The sequence below is a fragment of the Pristis pectinata genome, chromosome 27, assembly GCF_009764475.1.
Source record: "Pristis pectinata isolate sPriPec2 chromosome 27, sPriPec2.1.pri, whole genome shotgun sequence".
NCBI classification, from domain to species: Eukaryota; Metazoa; Chordata; class Chondrichthyes; order Rhinopristiformes; family Pristidae; genus Pristis; species Pristis pectinata.
Genome location: NC_067431.1, coordinates 13,860,035 through 13,881,467, shown reverse-complemented (window position 1 = coordinate 13,881,467; position 21,433 = coordinate 13,860,035). Strand labels below are relative to the sequence as shown.

General features: G+C 39.9%; 1 protein-coding gene across 1 annotated transcript in view; it reads left to right on the top strand.

Moving 5' to 3' along the window:
• The window catches only part of LOC127583796 (potassium-transporting ATPase alpha chain 2-like), a 38,835-nt gene that overhangs the window by 408 nt on the left and 16,994 nt on the right, over window positions 1-21,433 (top strand). Inside the window, exons 2-11 of the mRNA XM_052040160.1 lie at window positions 1,864-2,067; window positions 4,858-4,971; window positions 5,484-5,618; window positions 6,464-6,581; window positions 7,602-7,870; window positions 11,576-11,774; window positions 17,503-17,612; window positions 18,707-18,841; window positions 20,600-20,792; window positions 21,233-21,408. Of these exons, the coding sequence (XP_051896120.1) occupies window positions 1,966-2,067; window positions 4,858-4,971; window positions 5,484-5,618; window positions 6,464-6,581; window positions 7,602-7,870; window positions 11,576-11,774; window positions 17,503-17,612; window positions 18,707-18,841; window positions 20,600-20,792; window positions 21,233-21,408 (1,551 nt within the window). The 5' untranslated portion in view covers window positions 1,864-1,965. The remainder of the gene's footprint in view (window positions 1-1,863; window positions 2,068-4,857; window positions 4,972-5,483; window positions 5,619-6,463; window positions 6,582-7,601; window positions 7,871-11,575; window positions 11,775-17,502; window positions 17,613-18,706; window positions 18,842-20,599; window positions 20,793-21,232; window positions 21,409-21,433) is intronic.

Sequence of the window (21,433 nt, the reverse complement as noted above, 5' to 3'; positions counted from 1 at the left end):
TACTAGTTTAGATAGACCTAAGTGTTCCGTCCTTCGAACCTGCTGTATTATCAACTCAGGCTGTGGTTGATTTGTGCTTCAATTCCATTTGGCTTCTTTAGTCCACGTGCCCATATCTGTACGTGCAAGGGCAAGTCTAACAATCTCAGTATTTTAATTCACCGAGCAATGTTAGCTTTTGGGTACTGGGGGAATGCATAAATTTTTCTTTCTGTTGTATGAAGAGGTAATTTCACTCCTGAAAGGTGTATATCTTTGTCCTGAATCTCTCAAACCTCTCCTGACTCTGATTAGCAAATGCTCAGACACTATGGCTGATGGTATTAGCTTCCCTACAATTGATTTAATCTGTCCATTTCCTGACTGGTCACAAGCTCATCATTAATTTCAATGGAAAGTAAATATTTGAAAGATTGAACAACAGATGATTGATGTAAAGATACACTTAATACTCACAGCCAAAGATAGATTTTCACCCCATGCATTTTCCTTATATTTGGCAACTAGTTAATCTGCTTATGATTTCTGTGAGTAAGCAGCAAGAAAACTTGGTTTAAGGTATTTTGGTGAGCAAAGTACAGAGCTGATTGACTTCATGTTCAAATTTCATTCATGCTTTAGTGAACGAGTTAAATGTGTCATCCAGACTGTTGCTAAATACAGCTTGCAGTGTAAATGTCAACCCAAAGGATATTTCCCAATGGAAATGTGAGATAACTATGGTAATTTACAGCTGTATCTACCTACTATGGGAATAACAGAATGGAACTTGATGTCCCAGTTATTCAAAGTGTTCAATGCTGATGGTTTATGTTTTCTTGCCATTCTCTCTCTGACAAGTTTTCCCTTTTCCTAATGATATAGACTGCTTGCTGATGTGGATTTTTTTTGGGGGGGGAGGGGGTGATGGGTGCACTGTAGTGTGTGAATTCTGAGTGTGATGAGTTGAAGGTGATTTGACATTTGGGATCATCATTGTCTGAACCGATTTGGTATAAATTGGGTGCTTCCAGTAGGAATTTCTGGATCATTACCTGGAGTGGAAACCTTAACTGATTTTGCCCTTAGCTTGGTGCTTCTGAGGTCTGCTGTAGCATCGAAGTCAATGTCTGAAATCAATTAACTTGGAGCAGAGCTGCAGTTGAACCATGGGTCTTTCGAGTTTATCTACCTCAGCTGTCCAATGGTTAAACTCACTGAGTCAAGTAATCAGCAGGAAAGCATTCAATTTTGTACAATTATCATCAGCAGCCAATTTTCCAAGCTTGAAATTTAAGTTTAAAAGATGTTTCCTGGAATACTGATGAATAGGGACTGGCTTAATTATCCTTGACTGAGAAGAAAAACAGTACCTTTTTGTAATGAAATTGTGTACCCACTATTGTACGGCTGTTAAAAGCAGTGTGGGTGGGAAATGAAGTGGCAGCACCTGGTTCTTAGACATGTTTTTGATATTGGACTGTTTGATGCAAAAATAATTAGCTTATGAAGATAATGTTTCTCATATTTGCACCATGGTTAATTGTTATAATACATCATCTCCATTATAAATAGACTTTCCAGTCCCAACATGCCTTTCTGACTCTGTACAGAATATCTTTGGAAATTCATAATTGAGCTACAGTTTATGCATTATCACAGCACTTAACTGTTCAGTCGTAGCTTTGTGCCCATGTCAATATTTGGATGGGCTTTTGAACAGAGCTTTATGGACCAATATTCTCGCTGAATTTCAGTAGGAGAAATTATGAGTAGAAGGAAATTATAGAATACCTATAAATTATACCATAAGATGCCATGCCTGAACTAATCAATTGGCCTTATTTTTGATAAAGGTTGTTTTGACTTGCATCATTTGCACAGGGTCTGACCAGCGAAAGAGCTGCGGAGGTCCTGGCACGGGATGGCCCCAATGTCCTCACACCTCCTAAGCGCACTCCTGAGGTCGTCAAGTTCTTGAAGCAAATGATTGGTGGTTTCTCCCTTCTGCTCTGGATGGGAGCGATACTTTGCTGGATTGCTTACGCTTTTCAGTTGGCAGAAGGCAACTTCACAGCCAAAGACAACGTAAGTAAAAACAACAGACCCCCTGTGTAAAACTGGGAAGCAACTATCTTAAAACTTAACTGTTTCTGTGCTGATTCCTGAGTTAATGTCTATAGTTAAGGCAGTGTCTGGCCCCTAAACCCATAATATGGTGAGCAGGATATGTACATACATTAGCTGGAAGTTTGCCACCTGCCATATGGGTAAACGATCGACGTGGTGACCAATGCTGAAAAATGTGTTTTTAGGTGATTTCTAAATAAAAGGTCCAATAGTTATGAAGCTTCTTTATTTTACAGTGAACCAATCAGTGGGTGCGCTCTCCTGTTGTACCCATCCCCCTCCTGATGTTCTTTATACATGCGTCAAGATCCAGGTTATTTGTCCTGGTAACTTCTCACCTCCGTTCTACGATTCCTGCTTGCTCCCTCCTTCTTGTAGAGGGTGGCAAATCTCTGGAATGCTGTACCATTAAGGGTTGTGAAGGTTATATCATTGGGAGTATTTAAAGAGTAAGGTGATTTAAATTTATCAAAGATGAGGGAATTAAGGGTTATGGGGACCTGGCACAGAAGAGGAGATGAGGCCTGGGGCAGATCAGCCATGATCGTGTTGAATGGTGGGGCAGATTTGAGGGGCTGAGTGACCTATTCTAGCTCTTATTTTCTTATGTTTCTTCATTGTTCACTTGGAGTTCACTGTTTCATCACAGATACCAGTCTCCAGTTTTGCTTCACTTACCTGTTACTGATTATATCTTATCAGTCACTGAGTAAACACAGTAAGACCTAGTATAGGATCTTTCACAATCTCAAACTGTCTCAAACTATTGTGCAGCCAATGAAGTATATTTAAAGAGTAGTCACAGAGACACAGGGCAGCCAAGTTATGCAGCACAATCTATGCAGCTCAACCAGCAATGTGATAATGACCAGATGATTTATTTTTGTGATGTTGGATGAGAGCTAGATAGTAACTGAGGCACCAAGGATAACACAACTGCTCTTCTTTGAAATAATACCTTGGGATCCTTTATGATCCTGGGAGGACAGATGCAGTTTATTATCTCATTTGAAAGGAAACATGTTTGAAAGTGCACTGTTCCTTTTGGGACTGCCCTTGAGTGTCTGCTTATGTTTTTGTGCTCAAGTGTTGGGAGTGGAATATGAACCTGAATTTTCTGGTTCACAGGTGAGATCCCCACTAAATGAACCATGAATATCCCCTGGTGAGGGACTTCACCATTCACAGGGATCAATGCATGCGCAGAAATGGCCATGATCAAATCCTTACGCCAATGTGCCTTTTCAGATTCTACTGGAGATTTTACATTTCCAGCATTCGTCTGCACTTTAGTTTGCATTGTGATTTGTTTTATCAGTTCATTTTGGTCAGTGGTGCAAAATTGCAAGTAGGCACAAATTGAAACTTCTGAATTCCACTTATGCAAACAGTGAAGTCCAGCTCTTCCTGAGGAGACTTTGTTGCTGCCATTCTGATGTGGACTCCTGCAGCTTTCCTATAATTACACTGGGAAAACTGGGCACTGAACCTGCATCAGGTTAGACCCTTGAGTGAGAAATACCTCTGAGGGAGGGAGGTCAATTTCAGGTCATTAACATTTTTAATGAATTATTAATGTTATTGTATTTCATTGTTAACTTGGATGTATTTAATTGTTTTGTAAGTACCTTCAAGTGGTCTAATTACTTTAATTTTTGAAAATTCTTACTTTTAAATTTTAAAATAATAAATATTTAGTTATACGGTTCATTTTTAGTAGTTTTAGTATTTTTTGGAATTTTTTTCTATGTTTGTGACCGCCACAAACACTGAAGACCAAATTGTTGCTAAAAGTAAGTATGGGTAGGAGATAGATGAACCCAAGTATCTTGCTTCTTTCTGAGGCAAGTTGCCACCCATCTAACATTAGAATGAATATGTTTTTTTAAAGTCAAACCGCAACATTGAAAAGTTAGCTTGGCAACAATTAGTTCATTTTCCTTTACTTGGTCAAGCTACTGTATAATCACAGGTTGGAAGCACTAATGAATGGGAGTCTTCAATCTTGAAAGCCCTACACTTTGTGGAGAATTGAATGTGTTCGAAGGAAGTTGGGGCATTGAGTCATAGTAGAAGGAAGTGAAACAAAAACAGAAAATGCTGGAAATACTCGGCAGGTCAGGCCACATCTGTAGGAGGAGAAACAGAATCAATGCTTCAGGTCGAAGACGCTTCGTCAATTTGAAGCAGAGAGGCAAGCTAGCTGGCAGTGAAGGAAGTAGGCATCGGAAACATCTTTTGAGGATGCAGGGAGTGGGAGGTTGGCATCATTATTGAAGTGGGAGAAATCAGGGATCAGAAGCACTACAATCAGGATGGGAAGGGAATGTGAGGAAACGATAATCAAGAGTTGGGAGGTGGGTGTGTTGGAGGGGTCATTCAGTGTTGGGGCCAGTGGTGGTGGTAAGGTAAGGAGGGGCAAGATGATTTGGATAGCTTCTGTTACTGCAAGTTTCCCAGGTTTGTACAGTGAGATTATCCTTTTCTTCCCCCCCACTTGGGGTATTTCCAGTTCACTGTGGTCCATACTCTCCTACAATATTCTAAAAGGAATGATATCCCACGCAGCTGTGACGGAGAAGTCTCATTGACATCATGACTACTATTACCCAACTGAATTTCATAACTAACATGGAAATGCTCTCAAATATGACTTTGCTCTGAGTTAAATCAATTCAAATGACTAACTTGCTATTTTTGTTTTCATGAAACTGGAATTCCTATTTGATAACAGTTTTGGGTCCTCAGTTGTATTTAGGTGTTGTACTTGCTGGAGTTGTCATCCTCACTGGCTGCTTTGCCTACTACCAAGAAGCAAGGAGTACCAATATCATGGAGAGCTTTCAAAAGCTGGTTCCCCAGGTATGATTATCTTATTAGGAATTGTTCATTAATGTAGTTCATGATAGTTTGAGAAATCAGTTTAAACAAAAGCCTATAAATAATAATCACTGTAAAACCAACCACAAAGCTGCCAGATTGTCATTGCAAATCTGATACCATTCTAAGGAAGGAAAATTGCCTTCACTTACACGGCTGGCTTTTTTTATAACTCTAGTTTCACACCAATTTGGTTGATTCTTAACTGCCCTAGTGGCTGGGAAAACCTCTCAGCTGTCTCAAAGCTGTCACCAAAGGTTTAAGAAAAAGACCCACAACCCACCTTTTTCAGGACATCAAGGGAGGGCCAACAAATGATGATCTTCCCGACAATGCTGAAGGTTGGATTGGAAAAGACTGTGGGTAACTGGCAGGGCAGCTTAAGTGCTTGTCTTAGCCCTGTTTAATTAACTAACATTCCATTTAAATCTGCATAAAAATTAAAAACAGTTGGAACAATTAATTTGGTTAAAGTGTTGAATATTCCATTCCAGCAAGCCCTTGTTATTAGGGATGGCATGAAGCAACAGATTACGGCAGATAAACTGGTTGTTGGTGACATTGTGGAGATCAAAGGTGGTGATCAGATTCCGGCTGACATCCGACTCCTTTCTGTCCAAGGTTGCAAGGTAGAATTTATTCCATTTTAGATTAATGGGTATTCTGACTCTAGGTTACTGCAGCTTTTTTTTTATAAATTCTACCTCTAAAGGGAGCATGCTACCATCTTTGAAAATAATCTGCTTTTGTATGGACACTTCCAGATGTGAGATGATAACAAGAAAAACTGACAGATATTTTCGGTTGATTTTGTTATTCAGACTCCCCAATACCACACATCATTCTCTGGTTGAGAAGATAAACAACCCATCTGTTCCCAGTTTGCCCAACATCATCTATCAGATGGTGCCAAGGGAGCTGTACAGACTTCCAGCCTTATTTTCTCTCACCCCCTGTGGAATTAACCCAACTTATTCTGACAGGAGGCAACTGAGTTCCTCTAGCTTTTCGTGTGTTGCTTCAGATTCCAGTATCTGCAGTCTCTTGTGTCTCAACAACTTCTGTGCCAAGCAACACAGATTAAATCTCTAGAGCAGAAATTTCATTCAATGGAGAAACAAGAGAAACCTCTTCATCATTATGGTACCTTGTTTTTAAGAACAGCACTGACATTTCCTAGAATTGTGCAGATCAGAAGGTGTTGATTGGTGCCATTTCACATCTGAGCCTTCTCTTTGAATAAGCTTCAAATTAGCCCAATTATTATTATCATTGGCAGTGTACATTTTTTCCCTTTTTTGGTAGAAGTCCAATTCCTTTTGAAATATGTCATTGAATCTCCTTCCACCACCATTTCAGGCAAGGAATTAAAGGGTAGTAATATTTAAAATAACATTTAAAAACTTTTTGAAAACAAATAGGAAATAATATTTTAATTCAACTCTATTTAATTGATCTTGTTTCTTCGTGGAAGGTTGACAATTCTACTCTGACTGGTGAGTTTGAAGCACAGTCTCGAACCACTGAATACACACATGAGAATCCACTTGAAACAAAGAACATTGGCTACTACTCCACCACTTGTCTTGAAGGTAGGCTGGAAATAACTCAGTATTTCATGTTTCCTTCTACAGAACATTTTTTTTCCAGCCATGTGTCTACCATGCAACTGAAGCCACTAATCATAGCAAGCAACAATTCCTCTGGCCAATCTGTATTTTTCATGTGTGAATTTATATTGTGAATGACGAATAGATGTTATTAGAAAAGACAGTTTCAGATCATGTCAATATTTTTTGCCTTGAGTATGTAGAATGTGAGAAAACATTTAGGATAGGAATTCATCCTTGGCTGAATAGTTGCAGCAGTACATTGTACTCTGTTTCCAAAAATAATTTCCATTGATTTCAGTAGAATCAAAGTTTGGAAGAGGAGAGGAATACACAACTACTATTATATTGTCACAGAGACAGCAGATGAATTCTGGATCTTTCAAATTGCATTCATATGCATGGCTCAGCATTTAAAATTTATTTTTACAAATAAATTAGAAACATTCAACTATGCTTCTGCTTTAATAAGAATTATTGTCGTGTAGTTCAGGTTTTTAGAAAGTTTAAATTTCAGATTTCCTGGTTGTAAACTACTTTTACAGAAGTTGTAAACTACTTTTAACTAAAGAAAGTTTAAATTTCAGATTTCCTAAAAGTAGTTGTAATCTGATTTTGCTGTTTGTCAATGACCTTCCTTGGAGCACATTTCCTCAATATAATGTGAAACTCCCAGGGATTGAGGAAACTTGTTTACGACCCTTGAACATTGTTGGTGCACTCGGTGCAGGTCATTTTGGACTTCAGTCAAATTGCCACCCTCAAATAATCCAGAGAAACAATTATGACTATTGGAAACTCTGGTCCCTGTACTGATGTAGTAATGGGGAAAACCATAGAGTCAAAGAAATACGGGTTGAGTGAGCAGACATCATGTATAAAACATATTAGATTTTCCTTAATGATACCTGACAATACTTTTTCTCATCCACCCTTTGCTTTCCAAATGTGCTGCTTCATCTTTGCACCAATTAGTAAAGTAATTTTTTTTACATTTTAAAGGCACTGCTACAGGCATGGTGATCAGCACAGGAGATCAGACCATCATTGGGGGAATTGCATCTCTTGCATCGGGACTACAAAATGAGAGAACTCCAATCGCTAAAGAAATTGAACACTTTGTCTATGTTATAACTGGATTGGCTGTAACTATGGGAGTGGTGTTCTTCATCATCTCAGTATGTCTAGGGTACAGAATCCTAGATTCCATCATTTTCCTGATTGGCATCATTGTTGCTAATGTACCTGAAGGTCTACTGGCCACCCTCACTGTAAGTTCACAGTGTTAACACAAGGTCCTGTTCTTCATCTCATGAGGAACTTTGGTAGTGGGGAAGGCACAAAGACAATATGGGGGAACAGATTTTAGCTTTGGCCCAAAACAGGAGTAACGCTGGCAGGTTGCTATGATGGAACATCAGCCTGCTCACTTCCATAGGCAGTTAAGGGAGCGGAGGACTTTATCTGGGTTGGAGGGGCTAGTGTGGGTGTTGGGGGATGCTTTGGCAAACACTGGGGCAAAACATCGTGGGGATGGAAGTGATATTTACATTACAGGAGGTGGGTCAGGGCCAACAATCACTGTATATCCTGGATACTTTGTTCCAAGGGGCAATCACACTCTTCAGAAATTGGTCAGTTGAGAGTAACAGGAGAGTGTGACTGAGTGAGTCAGATATGGGCATCCAGAAGGTAGCAGTGGAAGACCCTCAACACTTGCTCTTGTCTAACAGGCATGAAATTTAGGGATCTGCTTCTGGACGAGAGCAGAGACTGCAGGAAGGGTGAGCAAACTGATCATAAGAGTATGGTACAAGGGGTCAACGCACTAAAAGGAATTCAGCAGGTCAGGCAGCATCTATGGAGGGAACTGGACCGTTGACGTTTTGGGTCGAGATCCTTCATCTGGACTGAAAGATTTGAAGGGAGGTGAGGAGGGGTGATAGGCATGTGGGGGAGGGGAGAGTGGGAATAGTGCCAGAAACTGGGAGGTGACAGGTGGAAGTGACAAAGGCCTGAAGATGATGGAATCTGATGGAGGCGGGGAAGGGAACCAGTGGGAGGAGTGTGTGGGTGATGGGTAGATGGTGGAGGAGGGGAGAGACAGGGTGATGGGGGTTGGGTAGTTCAGGAGGAGAGAGAAAAGGGACAGGGGTCATTTAAGCTGGGGAAATGGAACGGAAGTAGTTAGGACAGGGGATAGTATCCGAAGTGGGGTATGTACTGTTCTCTGCAATGATGTGTGCAAGTGCAAATGTTGCACTGCCTGACTGGTGTCAGGTTTAAAGATGTCTCTTTAGGGCTGTGGAAGAGCTTGGAGTGGGAGGGGAAAGACCCAGTTGTTGTGGTCCATGTGGGAACCAACATCATAGAGACGACTGCGGAGAAGGTTTTACTGAAAGAGTATGAGCAGTTAGTGTCCATATTAAAAAGGACAACAACAAAGGTGATATCCGGATTCCTAACTGAGCAACATACAAATTGAGGTAATAAAATCAAGGAATGAATATATGGCTCAAAGATAGGTGTGGGAGAAACAGATTTCAATGCATGGGGCACTGACTTTAGTACAGGAGAAAGAGACAGCTATTCCTTTATGACCAATGTCCTCATGAATGAGAGCTGTACATAAAGCTTTAAGCTAAATAGTTGGGGGTTGGTGGGGTGAGGATTCTGCTGAAGGGAAATATAGGAAGTTGAAGAAGAAAGGGCAGAGTGATGGTGCAGAGGAGTGATGCGGGTAACGTCAGGAAGGGACAGTGTACCTCCAACCAGAGACAGGTTTGTGAAAAATTGTAAGACATATTGAAGGCTCTATATTCAGAATGCACACAGAATTTCTAACATTGGACAGACTAATGGCACAGATAAAATAAATAGGTACAATTTAAAAGCTATCACGGGATGTGGTTTGCAAAGTGTTTGCGAAGTGGCCACTGTTGGCAATTAAATATTCCAATATCCTCAACTTTTAGAAATGATGAAAAGGAGGAGGGGTATCCTTGATAAATAATGGGATAAAGGCAGAAGAGAGAAAGGATCTTAGCTCAGAAAACCAGAAAGTAGAATCAATTTGGGTGGAGCTAAGAATCATCAAGGTACAGAACACATTGGTGGGAGCTGCATACAGGCATCCATATAATGGTGATGATAGGATTTATGCACATATGTGAAAGCATGCCTTATTGGGGATTGTCACCATGGCTTTGTGTGGGGGAATTCAGCCTGCATTTGGAGTATTGTGTTCAGTTCTGGTCACCTCATTACGGGAAGGATGTGTAGACTTTGGAGAGGGTGCAGAGGAGATTAACCAAGATCTGCCCGGATTAAACAATAAAGAGAGGTTGGACCGATTTAGATTATTTTCTTGGGAGTGTCAGATGTTGAGGGGAGACCTGATAGAAGTTATGAGAGGCATAGATTGGTATTGGTTTATTGGTATTGGTTTATTATTGTCACTTGTACCGAGGTACAGTGAAAAACTTGTCTTACAAACCGATCTTACAGGTCAATTCATTACACAGTGCAGTTACATCAAGTTAGTACAGAGTGCATTGATGTAGTACAGGTAAAAAAAAGTACAGAGTAAAGTGTCACAGCTACAGAGAAAGTGCAGTGTAATAAGGTGCAAGGTCACAGCAAGGTAGGTCGTGAGGTCATGAGGTCATAGGTCATAGTCCATCTCATTGTATAAGGGAACTGTTCAATAGTCTTATCACAGTGGGGTAGATAGAGTCTCTTTCCCAGGGTAGAAATGTCAAATACTAGAGGGAATAGCTTTAAGATGAGAGGGGGAAAGTTTAAGGGAGATATGCAGGGCCAGTTCTTTTTCCACAGTGGTAGGTGCTTGGAACATGCTGCCAGGGGTGGTGGTGGAAACAGACACGATAGAGGCATTTCATAGGCATTTAGACAAGCACTTGAACATGGAGGGATGTGGATCATGTGCAGGCAGATGGGATTAGTTTCATTTGGCATCATGATTGGCACAGACATTGTGGGCCGAAGGGCCTGTTCCTGTGGTGTATTGTTCAGTGTAGGATATAGTACATTAACGGTGCATGAAACAAAGGGAACACAATGACCTGGGTGACTTTAACCTAAATATAAAATGGGAAACAAAATTAGTATTAATAATGTGGAGACCAAATTCATGGTGTATATACAAGATGGTTTTCTAGATAAGTATGTTGAGGAAGCAAGTAAGGAACAGGGTAATTTAGATCTAGTACTGTGCAATAAAAAAGTGTTAGTTAGTAGTCATGTAGTTAAAGGACTTCCAGGCCCCATAATATGATAGAATTTTATATAGTTTGAATATGACTCATTTCCTTTAATTACAAGGTGCAATAAAGCAGCTGTGAATCCATTCCAAGTTCTTTGTGCCTCTGACCTTTGACCCAACTGGAGGTTGTGGTATCAATAGGAGGGCATTTATTCACCATGAAGATCGCTGCATGAATATGTGGCACTCACAAGCCTATGAGTGTCAAAGATCAGTAACAAGAAGGAATGTGATGTGTGTTGGGGATGATATCCAGGTTTGGCCTATGATTCATTGTTAAGTTATTATCATTTGACTCTTATTAAAGTGCGGGCTGGCTTTAACTTTTATAGGTCTTCTAAGAAGGGTTAGTTTTGATGAAGATGGAGTATTAGGTGAAGAATTTCTTATATCTCGAATATTTTCAGAACTAGTTTACTTTAAAATGTTAACATTTGAATTGCTGGGCTCTGAAGTCAATGTGGAATGCAATATGTTGGTTTCAAAATCTTTGATACACTAAATATTCCCAGGTGTAAATTTGTACACCAGTTCTGCCTTTTGCAATGTGATAATACCATTCATAAAAGTGCAATATGTTCTTTTGTTTTTATATAACTAGTTTTATTCCAATTGCTTTGATCTGAACTTCTATCACATATTAGATGAGAAATGATAGCTTAAGTTTGCCTTCTGTCCATTTTTTCCACAGGTTAGTCTCACTCTAACAGCCAAAAGAATGGCCAAGAAGAACTGCCTAGTGAAGAATCTGGAGGCTGTTGAGACGTTGGGCTCCACTTCTGTTATCTGCTCTGATAAGACAGGAACACTGACCCAGAATCGAATGACTGTGGCACATTTATGGTTTGACAATCAAACCTACACAGCAGATACCAGTGAAGAACAGGCAGGTACAGGAGGCGTATGATTGAATCTGTGTTTATGTTGATAGAATTATACTGATTCTGATCCAACATCCTAAAACTCTAATTAGATTACATTTATGATTTATTTTATTTACTTTAGTTTTGATGAGTAAGCAATTGCCTAAAGATGTCGTCAAATGATTCCTGTTGCCATTTTTGTTAGGATAATGGATAGTACATGGAGGAGCGGGGCTTAGAGGGATATGGGCCAAACGCAAGAAATTGGGACTAGCTGGGTGGGCACCATGGTCAGCATGGACTCGTTGGGCCGAAGGGCCTGTATGCATGATGTATTGCTTTATGACTCTACAATTAATTAAATAATTTCAAACATGAAGAGGAATTAGTTTCTTTGAGTGTCATATTTTGTATCGTACATTGGAACTCTAATATAATGCAGTATCATGGGACAACTTTAACACCCCCTTTGTAAATGAAACTAATATTTATGTAATTTTGAACTTTTTTGAATATAGTACAATAGATGTACAGGCAGTTTGAACAGATTTCTCCAGCCTCCACCCCCAATGTCCCCACTCAATCTTCACTGCTGTATCCCAAAAGCACAATCCCAAGGATTGCTGATCCTTTTCCAAAATCTATTGCTTTTTCCTCAGTGCTGCCATTGTCATAGAGATTTCCATAAAGAAAGGTCTGTTACATTCTGCTGGGAATATCACTGCCTCCCTGTAACCTTGGAATAAAAATGAACACTGTCTTGGGGGATTTGGTAATACTCGCGGTATATCTGAAACTGTGGTCTATCTGAAACAGCAGTGTATCAGTGAGATATAGATCAGTTGTAGATATGGACGGAGAAATGGCAGATGGAGTTTAATCTGGCCAAATGTAAGGTGTTGAACTTTGGGAGATCAAACATAAAGGGACAGTATATAGTTAATGGCAAGACCCCTAACAATGTTGATGTACGGAGGGATCTTGGGGTCAACTCCCTGAAAATGGCTGCACAGGTTGATGGGATGGTGAAGAAGGCATATGGCATACTTGCCTTTATTAGTCGAGGCAATGAGTTCAAGAGTCAGGAAGTTATGTTGCAGCTTTATGAAACTCTGGTTAGGCTGCATCTGGAGTATTGCATTCAGTTCTAGTCACCCCCTTAAAGGAAGGATGTGGAAGCTTTGGAGAAGTGCAGAAGAGGTTTACCAGGATGCTCTCTGGAGAGATTGGACAAACTAGTGTTGTTTTCTCTGGAGTGGTGGAGGCTGAGGGGAGACCTGATAGAAGTTTATAAAATTAAGAGAGGCATATGTAGAGTAGACAGCTGGTATCTTTCTCCCAGGGTCGAAGTGTCTAATACTAGAGGGCAAGCATTTCAGGTGAGAGGGGGTAAGTTCAAAGGAGATGTGCGGGGCAAGTTTTTTGCACAGAGTGGTGGGTACCTGGAGTGTGCTGCCGTGGCTGGTACAAATATGATAGCGGTGTTGAAAAAGCTCTTAGATAGGTACATAAATGTGCAGAGAATGGAGGGATATTACTGGACATTGTTTAGGCAGAAGTGATTAGCTCAGTTAGGCAATTAATTAGTTCAGCATAACATTGTGGGCCAATGGGCCTGTTCCTGTGTTGTACTGTTCTTTGTTCTATGTATCATTGTATATATTGCCTTCTGTCTGTACTACTTGAATTGTCATTAACTCCTTTATTTAAATGGGGAAACAAATTTTTAAGTACCAAAGGTTTAGTGAAAGGGTTTCTATCATTGTTACAAAAATTGACCATCAGCCACAAGAATTTGCTCTGATTTATTGAATAATATTTCATTCTTAAATCATGAGCAATATTTATCTGTTCTTGCTGGTCATTCTCAGCCCCTTATAAAGCACTGAATCCATAATGCACTGCAGTGGGAATATTCTGCCATGAAGCTCATATCTGTAACTAATCAACTGTGCAAACAAGCAATCTGCTATCTCTGCAGCAGTGTGGTGTGAAATGAGGGTGAGGTGCAAACTCAAGTGGGAAGTGGAGGCCTTTGAAAATAGACCTTGTTCTATTTAAGCATCAGTGATGCCAGCATTAATCAGCTAACTTGGCAAACTCACAGCTTCAGTGCCAAAAGTGAGGATAATCTACATACTCTCAAAATTAATTTATAACACAGAGGGAAATGTGTGCTATTTCTTGCTCCTGAAATTGCTGCCTAAACTGCAAATTGAATTTGTACTCATTATGAAACTTCTGACAATTTTCAGGCTAGAAAATATCTTTCAAACCATACACATGATACCATGGCTCAGTAGTTGTGGCAGTTTTTGTTTAATTGTGCATTTTATTTCTGTACTTTAATGTAAAGGAGGTACAACTTTTAGTACTTATGTGGCATCTTTAATGGAGGAAGCCATTTCAGAGCAATATGGTCAGACCAAAAAATGGCACTAAAATCAAGAAGGAGCCTTCAGATCAGGTGACTGAGCTCTTGGTCAATAAAGTAGGTTTCAAGCAGCATGTTAAAGGAAGGTGAGGTACAGAGGTGAAGGGGTTGGGGAGGGAGTTCTGGAATAAAGGCCTGAGATGGATGAAGGCACGGCCACCAGTGGTGTTGTGAAGGAAGTGAAGATTCCACCTGAAAACAAAATGGAAGAAACAAATTTTTGAAATTTGCAGGGCTTGAGGTCACAGGAATTAGAAACGTCGGGATCTTGAAGCCATTTGAAGATAAGAATTTTAAAAATGAGCTAGTGGAGCTAGAGCTGGAGATATTGAATGAATAGGATCAGGCAAGGAAGGAAGTAGGTAGCAGTTTGGATGAGATTATGGAAAGTAGAAGGTGGAAAGCTGGCCAGAGGAACATTGGAGTAGTTGTGACTGGAGTTAAAGAAGACGTGGATATGGAGTTCAGAATCAGATGGATTTAGGAGGGGCAGAGGATATTGTAGTATGTTCGAAGGTAGGTATTGAAGTGGATAAGTAATCGGTAGCTTGACTTTGCGTTGAGCTAGATGGAAAGGTTGTGAACGTTTTATCAGTACATGAGAATATGGGTGATGAAATCAGAGGCAAGGCTGTGATAGAACCAAGGGCAATGGCTTTGGTCTTCCTGATGTTTGAAGATAGGGAATCTGACAAGGAACATGACAAAGGAATTAGAGGGATCGGGAAGTGTAATGGTGCAACAGAGTTGGAAATAATGAGCATATGGGCAGAACTGATCATGTATCAACAGAGGTGGCATTCCTTCCAGACGTTTGTGAGTTTGTCCTACTACAGATAATTGAGCACAAAATAAAAAGTCTGACACCTCATGAAATACTGAGACAGAGCTGTACAATTGTAAGTGACATCCTATGGATAAAATCAAAGTTGAGTTTATTGTCATATGCACAAGTACATGTCTGCATAGGTGCAATGAAAAGCTTACTTGCAGCATCATAAGATATTAAATAAGCTGTGTCAGGTGGACATTAAGTACCTCATGATCCAAAAGTAATTGGCTGTAATGTGCTTTGGGATGCCGTGAGCCCACAAAAGGTGCTTTGGAAATGCACATCTTTGTTAACTAATCAGCGAGGTTGAAGATGACTGAACACAGTCAGCCTAGTGTTTTTCTTGGCTGTAGTTTATTTTTCTCTATTGTTGAAGTTGCTTGCCAAGTTTGAAATGGTTGCAGTCTAACTTGGGAAAGAGATATCATGTTTGACCAGTTTATTGGAGCTCTTTGAATAAGTAACATGCACTATGGATAAAGGGAATTCAGTGGATATGCTGTACACAGATTTCCAGAAGGCATTTGGTGAGGTTATTACATAAAATAGTGCAGAAGGTAACATATTGGCATGGATAGAAGATTGGCTGGCTAACAGGAAACAGAGAAGGAATAAATAGGGCCTTGACATTTTACAATTTCTATAAATAACATGGATGAAGGCACCAAAGGTATGTTTGCTAAATTGGCTGTTTGACACAAAGGTAGGTAGGAAGATAATTTAGGAATAGGAAATAAGAAGTTTGCAAAGAGATGTGGATAATTAAGTGAATGGGCAAAAGTCTAGCAAATAGAATATAATGTGGAGAAAATATGAAATTCTGTTTTGGCAGGAGAAATATGAAAAAAACATTCTTTAAATGGTGAGAGACTGCAGAGCTCTGAGATGCAGAGGGATTTGAGTGTCCAGTGCATGATTTGCAAGTGCAGCAAGTAATAAAGAAAGCTAACAGAATGTTATTGCTTATTGATAGGAGAATTGAATGTAAGGTAGGAAGATTATGCTTCAGTTTTATAGGGCATTAGTGAGACCACATCTGGAGGACTGTGAATAGTGTTGGTTTCCTTATTTAAGGTGACAATTCATTCAAAGCAGTTTGGAGAAGGTTCACTAGACTGATATGAGAGGATGGGCCTTGCACTCTGCATCAGCAAGACAAAGGTCATCTGTCAACTTTCCCTGCTGCACCACTATGCGTAAAGGTGCACGGTGAGACCCTAAAAAACACAGACCACTTCTGATGTCTTGCAGCCACCTCTCAGTGAAGGCAGGTATCAATAATGAAATTCACCATTACCTTCAATGCACCAATACAGCATTTGAGGGATTGAGGAAAGTGCTATTTGAAGATCAGACCTCAGACCTAGCACAAAACTACTTGGTCTACTACGCAACATAGATCCCCACTTTTGAAACCTGGACTACCTTTAGCAGGCTTCTCAAGGCACTACTAAGATACCACTATCACTGTTATTGCAAAATCCTCCAAATTCACTGAAAGGATAAGCAAATCAATGTCAGTGCCCTCTTCTAAGCCAATATCCCCAGCATTAATGCCCTAATTACACGCAATTGGCTACGTTAGGCAAGTCATGTTGTTTGCATGTATGGCACCAGACTCCAGAAACTCTATTCCACACTTTGTCATGGAAGGAGATTACTAGTTGGACAGAAGAAAAGATTCAAGACTTGGCTCAAAGGATCCTTGGAAAAAATGCGATGTCTCAACTGTTGCCTGGAACAACGTAGAAAAGGATAATTAAGGATGGTATTGGGATCCTCAGGTCCATGCATCAGAAGCATAAAGAAGTCCTGCATGAGTGGCACAAGGAGCACACCATCTCATAAGCTACCCATCTGCCTGCCCCATTGGGATCTGCTGAACCAACCAGTTCTCACGTTGGCATCATCAGCTACCTCAGAACCCACAAAACCAGAGAGAAAGCAAGTAATCCTCAATCCTGAGAGGCTGCTGAAGTGGAGAAGATTGGAAAGACTAGATGTTTAAGTACTGGAGTTTAAAGATGTGGGAAGGAACCTGATGGAAACATAAAAGAATCTGAGGGGCCTTGACAGGGTGGATGTTTCCTCTTGTGGAAGAATCAAGAACTAGGGGATACTCATTTAAGACAGAGATGAGGCAATTGTTTTTCTAAGGGTTGCAAGTCTTTGGCACTGTCTTCCTCAAAGGGTAGTGAAAGTGGAGTCTGAATATTTTTGAGGGAGAAGTTAGATAGATTCTTTCTAAGTAAGGGAATGAAAGGCCACTGCAGATGGATGGGAATGCAGAGTTGAGGTTATAATTAGATCAGCCATGCTCTTACTAAATGGTATAGCAGGATTGATGGGCTGAGTAGTCCACTCCTGATACTAGTTCGGATGTGCATCCGTTCATATCATTAATTTGTTTGTCTGCTGCATAATCAAAAGAGAACAGGAAAATGGAAAAAATTACGAACATATGAGTAACTTGTTGCATTCATTTCCAGTTCAGAGCTTTGACCAAACATCGCAAACATGGACAGCTCTGGCCAAGGTTATTGCTCTCTGTAATCGGGCAGAATTCAAAGCGGCACAGGATGACGTCCCGATTATGAAGGTAGCACAGAGCCAATTATTTTATTTTCAAGCAACTTCACAGTAAAATTCCAATGGAGGTGGATGTGAGGTCATAGAGAATCGCAGGAAAAGTGTGGGAAGGGAGGTGGCACTGTTTTACATCAGTAAGAGGGAAAACATCACATAAACATCACCCAACACCACCCCAAATGTTCACCTGTTGCCCTATCCAGCATAGCATTCAGAAGTTAGTTATTTTTTAAATGGAGATCAGAAATTAATATCTTACCACACTTAGCTCATGTCTCCTGCACTATTGCTGTACCTTTAAGATTTTATTCCAAGTTTACAGCTTCAATGTTTGAAATTCCACCGGTTAAACCAAGGATCTTACCTCGGCTAGTGAATCTGAATCCTCCAGGTCATTTCCTCTAAGTTTTCTTTGTTACTTAACACCCAGACACTACCTTTTTGCTGATGTCCTCCTGTCCTTCCACTGACTGTCTCCCCTAACTCTCTGGCTAATACCTCTGGCCAATTATTTTCAACTTCCCTGCCAATCATCTCCTTGAGCAAACCTCCAGCCTATCCTCACGTACAATCTGCTCCCAAGCACAGTTCCTCCATCTTTCATGATCTGTACTCAATAGCAGACGCAGAAAGATGGCACATAGCAGAAAGGTACAGGTTTAGTTGCATGAAGCGTATTTGCAGAATAAAAATATACAGCCTTGTGCATAATAGATTTGCACATTTTGATTTGGAGCCCAAAATCTTTTTGCCATTTCCATTTATGACGAAATGTTCTTCAGTCCACTCTCTCTTTTTTTGGCCCATTGTTGAGGCTTGGTCACAACTCTTGTGGAATTTGACTAGCAGACTGGAAAGCACGAGCATGACCTCTTCCAACGTTCACTTTTGTGATTTAGCTGTACTGTTCAGCATTCTAAGGACAATATTTGTCAGACTGCATTAACAGTAAATACAATCAATAATTGGATGAATGGGCAGTGGCCAATCAGTCTTATTGTGTAGCCAATCAATGCACAGTATACCTCTGTGATAAATGATGATGATATTTCTATTAAAGGATATTAATTAACCCAAATGTTGCACTGCTTTTTGTGAATACAGAGAGAAGTGGTTGGAGATGCCTCAGAAAGTGCTCTTTTGAAGTTCTCTGAAACTGTATTTGGTAATGTGATGGAATTCAGAAATGAAAATGTAAAAATATTTGAGATACCATTCAATTCTACCAACAAGTTTCAGGTACTAGACAAGTCGGGAAGGACAGTAAGATTTTGTTAAATTTCCAGATAACTCACAGAATGGTCTTTATATAGTTCATTTAAAGGACAAAAGCATTTGATCAACCTTCAGTTTGCCTGTGCTTGTTAAGATTCAAAAGAAAGAAGTAGCCTTCATTTAAATATTACCTTTCACTATGCGTGGATGTCTCAAAGATTTTCACACTCAGTGAAATACTTTGACTTGGAGTTCCCATGGATGGAATCAGGAAATAAAGACATTTTGCTGATGTCAGTTGCACCCAGTCACTTTCAATCTTGTCACACTCAAGTGAACATGATCCATGAGGGTCTATGGAGAATGCTGAATCTATGTTGTATGGTTCTTTTTATGCAAGTTTTAATTCATTTAATTATCATGCATGTATATTTGGGAGAACATGTTTAAGAACCTGCAGTGATAGCGTAAAAGTGTAACAAAAGAAATAGAAAATATTGAGTTATTTTCAGTGATGATGTAGCATTCATAAATCTTCTATATTTCTGTTTGTAAGGCAAGCAAACAGGATAAACCTTCTTGTGAAATATCCTTAGTTGATGTCAAACAACAACTATCTAACAGTAATGATGATACAACAATGTATCCTAAGTCATACCGCCTATTGCACGTAGTTCTTAAGAAGTATATACATGCACAATCTTTAAAACAGAGGTTAAATAAGAGGTGCCCTGTAGAAGAATGATGCTTTCTTGCTGAGTCTGGCCTCATTGTGAATTCACCCTCTAAAGAAATAGACTTGGAGATTTTTCAACAAGTTCAGTTTTGCAGGTGGAGATTTCTTTGGACCATAGGCTTGATGGATGACCAAATAACAATCGGGGTGACTATGGGCATTTTATACTTGCATAATTTTTTTGTGCCCAGAAATCTGCAGTCTCCATTTGAACTGATCTATATAAAGACAGCTTTCTGAAGGCATGTCATTTTGAGTCTCAGACCTGCCACAGAGATGACAACAGCCATGATTATTGTGGAGAAGTAATTTTTATGTGATCATCAGGAAAATTATCTCAAGACTTCAGGTGCTGGAATATTCATGGTAGCTTTGCAGTGTTTCAAACATGAAATGATTTGTATTTTTTCGATAATAGCATAAAAATTGTAAGTTTCACTGTTAGTGTAGAATTTGGTAGTTTGATATTAAGCTGCCAATTAGTAACTTTAGATAAACTCAAAAACAAATACTCCTCAATTTCTGAGGTTACTTCACTGGTGGGAGTTTGCTACAGGTAATGTGTCATGCTTAAATAGAAGACCAGTGCTCATACTAAATTGGATCTCCAGGCCTTATTGCAATGTCGTGCACAATGGGGACCCATGGTTAATAAAAGACATACTGTGCAAGGTGTGCTGCTACAGCGGTTAGCACCACTGCCTCAGAGCTCCATCAACTCTGGTTCAATCCTGGCCCTTGATGCTATCAGTGTGAAGTTTGCATATTATCCCCGTGACCGTGTGGGTTTTCCCTGAGTGTTCCGGTTTCCTCTCCCGTCCCAAAGATGTGCTGGTTGTTAGATCAGTTGGCTACTGTAAATTTCCCCTAGTGTGGGTGGGTAGTAGAAGAATCAGAGTGGAGTTGATGGGCTTATGAGAGAGACCAGGTTGCATGGAAGTGAATGGGACTGATGGGACATTCACTCTAGCCTCCTCCCATATTGTGAGAAATATGATATAAAAGTTTTAGGCTGACATGTTTATCTAACTCACTTTGATTTTTAGCTCTCCATTCATAAGACCAACAATCCATATGATAAACGCCTTCTCCTGGTGATGAAGGGAGCACCGGAACGCATCTTGGAGTCTTGTTCCACCGTAATGCTGCAGGGCAGGGAAGTTCCACTGAATGCCGATGAGATGGATATTATTCAGACAGCTTATATTGAACTTGGAGGGCTGGGTGAGAGGGTTTTAGGTAAGAGAACCACATCATGCACTAATCTGAAGAGCGAGTAAACTCAATGTGACACTCTGGAGTCTTTTATATTTTGGCATTCTTAAGGTGCCTCTTGCTGCACTTTAGACTGAAATGAAAGCAAAAACTTTACATCTTTTCTGAGGTTATTCACCATTAGGGTCTCAGCTTTAAAATTAATTGGATCTAAAAGCTGACTGGTGCTGCTCAAAAGGCGAATAAATGTTAATTTGAATTTAATGTCTGATTCTTCAATTTTCTGATGAATCTCAGGAAATGTCTGAAAATAGATTTAAATGATATGGAATTTTCTTCCTCACGTCTATCGGAATTATTGGCTTTCAGTTCAATTTTTTAGTGTTTATTTATGGCTACTTTGACTTTTGATGCTTATTGTTTAATATAACGAGTGAGTTTCTGATGATTTATAATTCTTCTAGGATTTTGCCATCAATATTTACCAAGGGACAAATATCCGGACTTGTACATATTTGACTCAGATAACAGGAACTTCCCAATCTCTGATTTATGTTTTGTTGGCCTCTTGTCTTTGATCGATCCACCTCGTTCGAGTGTCCCAGATGCTGTTTTAAAATGCCGAAGTGCAGGAGTCAAAGTATGTGTCTTCTGTTTCATTTGCT